At 34.6% G+C, this 5,129-nt stretch overlaps 1 protein-coding gene across 1 annotated transcript in view; it reads right to left on the reverse strand.

Annotated features, from left to right (window-relative positions):
- Window positions 1-3,820: 3,820 nt before the first annotated feature.
- Window positions 3,821-5,129, reverse strand: part of anapc15 (anaphase promoting complex subunit 15) — a 2,827-nt gene continuing 1,518 nt past the window's right edge. Inside the window, exons 3-5 of the mRNA XM_016549997.1 lie at window positions 5,017-5,076; window positions 4,863-4,940; window positions 3,821-3,868 (exon numbers count right to left, since the gene is read on the reverse strand). Coding sequence (XP_016405483.1) covers window positions 3,821-3,868; window positions 4,863-4,940; window positions 5,017-5,076 — 186 coding nt within the window. The remainder of the gene's footprint in view (window positions 3,869-4,862; window positions 4,941-5,016; window positions 5,077-5,129) is intronic.

A 5,129-nucleotide genomic window follows, 5' to 3' on the forward strand; every position in this document is an offset into this window, starting at 1 on the left:
CCCGTTCACACCAAGAACGATAACTATAAAGATAATGATATTAGCGTCCACACCAGCGAACGATATTGTCTGTTTATTCAAAAGCACACATGCATCTGCCGCTTTAAATTCTCGAGCTCGTTACAGCAGGATGGATTCTGATTGGCTGTCAGTGTTTTATCGTTCATCAGCTGGAAAAAATAGTTTTGAAAGTGATCACAACGATATCGTTCCTCTGTATCGTTATAGTTGTGGTGTGAACTATGCTATTCTTTAATATTGAGAATGATTTTTAGAACTATATCTTTATCGTTATCTTTATAGTTGTGGGAGAGGACCCCCCCCCCACATGATTGTAAAGTGCTTTGGGTGTCCAAAAATACACAATAAAGCGCTATATAAATGCATCATTCATTCATCATTTATAGTTATCGTGCTTGGTGTGAACAGGCCTTTAACCAGGGGCCAACAAAATGACTTAAAAGCTCTAAAACATTTTAGAAATTGTAGAAACTGTCAGTAAAAAAGGAAAGCTATTTCACTGAAGTCAAGTCACCTTTATTTCTAGCACTTTATACAGATCGTTTCAAAGCAGCTTCACAGTAATAAACAGAAAAATAACTGTTAATGTTGCAAAAATCATCAATTATGAAACAACTTCAATTTCAGTTATAAAGCAGCTCTACAAAAGACAATAGTGTCATTATTCAGATCACTTCAGTTCAAGTTTTGTTCTCATGAAGCGCAGCTGCAAGAAAACAAAACCAGAGGTATTTTGCATTGCATGGAAGGATAGTATTTCTACCTACAGAAAGGCCTAAAACTGCTTACTTTTCCGCTCTTCTTAGAAAACAAACACAACCCTAGGTATTTATTTGATACAGTGGGTAAATAAACAACAAATAAAGCATCAACAGGTTCAGACATTTCCCAACAGCACAGCAGAAATGACTTTATGAGCTTATTTACTTACAAGATTGATAATATCGTAACTGCTTCTGCTATTTCCAGTTTATCTATGTGAAGCTGCTTTGACACAATCTGTTTTGTAAAAAAGTGATTCATACAATAGTGTCAGTGCAGTCAAATCAATAATATTCTTGGATATTAATATTGTCTTTTAAAATCATAAGTACATAATCATGAATTGAATAAATGGGGTTCATTCTTCAATTAAGCATCAGGTATGTTCTGACTGGCTGTCACACAGGTAAGATTCTGGACCGGCTGCTGCAGGAACACCATCACGGTGCTGGATCTGGGCACTCACTGCGGCTACAGCACGGTCCGCATCGCCCGCTCGCTGCCCATCGGCACCCGCATTTACTCCATGGAGATGGACGAGAGAAACCCTCAGGTGGCTGAGAAAATCATCCGGCTGGCAGGTTTTGATGAAGACATGGTGAGTTCATGAGACACATGAGGGTGTTTTAATGACACGCATCCACACAGACGTTCAGTTCAGTATGTTGTACTTATTTAAACACTTTCACTTGACAAAAAGCTCTTATAAAAAGACGGTAAACCCATTGAACAGATGGTACATCTATCCCTTTACATACTTGCCTTCATTTATCTTTCTTCCTTTACTTACTTTATAAATTATTAATTGACACACAATAATGGTTGACTGATACTGGTCAAAAGTTTGGAATAATTCAGATTTAATGTTGTTGAATGAAGTCTCTTCTGCTCAGCAAGGCTGCATTTATTTGATCGAAAATACAGTAAAAACAGTGAAATATTATTAGAATGTAAAACAGCTGTTTTCTGTGTGAATATCTGTTAAACTGTAATTTATTTCTGTGATGCGCAGCTGTATTTTCAGCATCATTACTCCAGTCTTCAGTGTCACATGATCTTCAGAAATCATTCATGGCCGAGCTCACCTTCCTCGGGACCAAGTAAAACACACGCTTACAGGATGTTAATGTGACGCTATGAACTGTTCGTGCCACGCTTACAGTGACAGCTTTCACTTATTTGATCCTCGTTCACTAACGTGAATCATCAGGGTGATGAACAGAGTTAAGAGTTTGAGCTACAGGAAAGACATGAAACATGATGTTTTGAGGATTTGTGAGATCCACAGGTAATTAAAGTTGGCATGAAATAAAAATTCACCACATCTATTTTCTAAATCAATCTTACTGATTTTATGAACAATTCATCTGTGCATATACATATGTGAGCCTGGAGCACAAAAACAGTGTTAAGTTGCTGGGGTATATTTGTAGCAATAGCCAACAATACATTGTATGGGTCAAAATTATACATTTTTCTTTTATGCCAAAAATCATTAGGATATTAAGTAAAGCTCATGTTCCATGAAGATATTTTGTAAATTTCCTACCGTAAATATATCAAAACTTAATTTTTGATTAGTAATATGCATTGCTAAGAACTTCATTTGAACAACTTTAAAGATGATTTTCTCAATATTTAGATTTTTTTGCACCCTCAGATTCCAGATTTTCAAATAGTTGTATCTCAGCCAAATATTGTCCTATCCTAACAAACCATACATCAATGGAAAGATTATTTATTCAGCTTTCAGATGACACATAAATCTCAATTTCGAGAAATTGACCCTTATGACTGGTTTTGTGCTCCAGGGTCACATATTTTTAACCTCATGTTTTATTCAAATGTAATAACTAACTAGACCTTCTGGTGAAAACGTGATGTAAAATATTTTCAAAAACCCTGGAAGAGTTTTATAAATTAAAACTTGAAACCACTGAACTGATAGTAGTTTTATCCCTCACACCCTTCTTTTAATTCATCTTTCTTTATGAAACAGAATTTAATGTAATGTATATGTATTTATATATGTATAATTACATAAATATATGAATTGCAGTTCATTTAAGAAATATATGTAATATATATATTTAAATATAGCAATTTATATACAGTTAAAATACATAGGCAGCCAGAGATAAGAAATGTTTTTAACGGAGTATTAAAAATAAAGTTGATTAATGTCAGACTAAAGTCAGTAAATGTTCTTGTAATTTATGTTAAAGTTGGCATGAAATAAAAATTCACCCCATCCAGTCTCTAAATGCATCTCACAGAACTTACTGTGAACAATTCAACCCTGCATGTTTTTTTATTTTTTATTATTTGACATCATAATGTTGAAGTGTTCTTAAGCTCTGCCCCCTGAGCCCACTCTAATCTGCATACACTTGAGAGCCACGCCCACATCTGCACTAGTTCCTTTCTGATAATCCACTTGTCTGAGGATCTGAGGAGGAAAAGAGCCTTCAACTCTTGAATGATGAACATAAACAGCTGATTCTATTCAAATGGGACGGAAAATTGACAAATAATACAATATGAATAACTGACTACAAATTTATTTACAACCACAAAGAAGTATTACGATACAAAGAGCTCAAAGTTGTTGCTAGTTTCTCAGTCCTGTCAGAGGTTGATAAACACACGATAACAGCCGTCAATTAGACGTGACACATGTTTGATATCGTGCAGAAAGAGCCAGTAACTCAGTAACGTGATCAGCCAAAGAGTCACTGTACGGTTTCTACAATCCTGAACAGTGACAGAAGCTCATGCTGCGACAAGTGCTGCGTTTATCAGAAACACAGAGAGCAGTTTCTCTTCAGAAACACTGAACGCTCAATGTCTCGTGATCTGTGTGTGTGTGTGTGTGTGTGAGAGAGTGTTTTTTTGTGTGTGTGTGTGTGTGTGTGTGTGTGTGTTGAGAGTCCAGCTGCACACAGACGTTTCTGTCCGGTTCATCGTAGTTCTTCATGCACAGAGCCTTTGAAAAGCAACACCACAAACACACTGAGGCACATCTGATGGATCTGGTCTAGATCATCCACTGGTCCTGGTCTTGATCGGCTCCTTCCATGTCGACCTGTCAGTGACAATCAAAACTCACAGCTCAACTCAAAACTGAAGCTGACGAGTCACATCAGTGTTTGTCACGTCAACAGCGAAAGACTCTGATTTTAAGTTACGTAAGCTGTTGTTAAAAAAAAATCACTTTACATATTTTAATAGATTTAAAATGAAAATCAATGGGTCTCATTGACTAAGCATGTATAAAACTGTTTTATTTTAGTATCATTGAGATACTATTATAGTTTTTTATTAATTTATAAAATATTACATATATTAAAATATTAAAAAATATTTTGAATTATTTTTATATTTATAATTTTCCATTTTCATTTTTGTTAAAGTTTTAGTAATTTTGTTGTGTATTTTTTGGCATTTTTATTAGTTTATTTATATACCTGTATAGTTTTTATTAATTTTTATTTGAGTTTTAGTTATTTTAGTACATACAAGTTAAACTAAATGAAAATGAGAATTTTTTCTTTACCCTTTATTTTATTTCAGTTAATTTTATTACAAGTAATGAAAGTTTGAGTTCTAGTTTTTGTTAACTATAATAATCTTGGTGCATAAGCACAAAATTAAAAATCTAAATTAAATCTGTGTACAAATGTTTTTTTTTAAACAAATTATGATTACCAATAACTTTTGTACTAAAATGTATTCTAAATTTATGGGAAGATGTGAGAACAACTGAAACTACATATGCAAAAATTAAAAAAGTTCTCCTGTGCATATAAATATGAAATAATCCACATAATTATTAGTGAATGAGACCCACTAATATTTATATGAATAATTAATGGAATAATTAATAATTATATTATATGTTAAAATTTCCTAAATATTTTCAGATTGATCTTTTATGACCTGAAGCAGCATTACTGATTATATACATGAATGTATTTTTGATTCGAAAGCTCATTTGATCGTGTGTGTGTGTGTGTGATAGTGTGTGTGTGTGTGTGTGTGAGAAAGTGTGTGTGTGTGTGTGTGTGTGTGTGTGAGTGTGTGTCTTCATCATCTTCTGAGTCTTCCTCGCTGTCCTCCTCATCTTCATCGTCCTCCTCCTCTTCCTCATCGAAGGTCTTTCAGGAAGGTAAAGCAGACGTTACACACTCATCCAGTGACAGGAATCGCATCTCATCGCCACACTGTTCTCACCTCAAAGATGGGCCGACCGATGGGCATCAGGTTATTGTCCTTCTCTGCGATGTTCTGTAACTGCAGACACAAAGCCTCATCATCACACACACACTCACACACACACACACACA

This window comes from Sinocyclocheilus rhinocerous, unplaced genomic scaffold, assembly GCF_001515625.1.
Source record: "Sinocyclocheilus rhinocerous isolate Xijiao unplaced genomic scaffold, SAMN03320098_v1.1 scaffold4118, whole genome shotgun sequence".
Taxonomy (NCBI): domain Eukaryota; kingdom Metazoa; phylum Chordata; class Actinopteri; order Cypriniformes; family Cyprinidae; genus Sinocyclocheilus; species Sinocyclocheilus rhinocerous.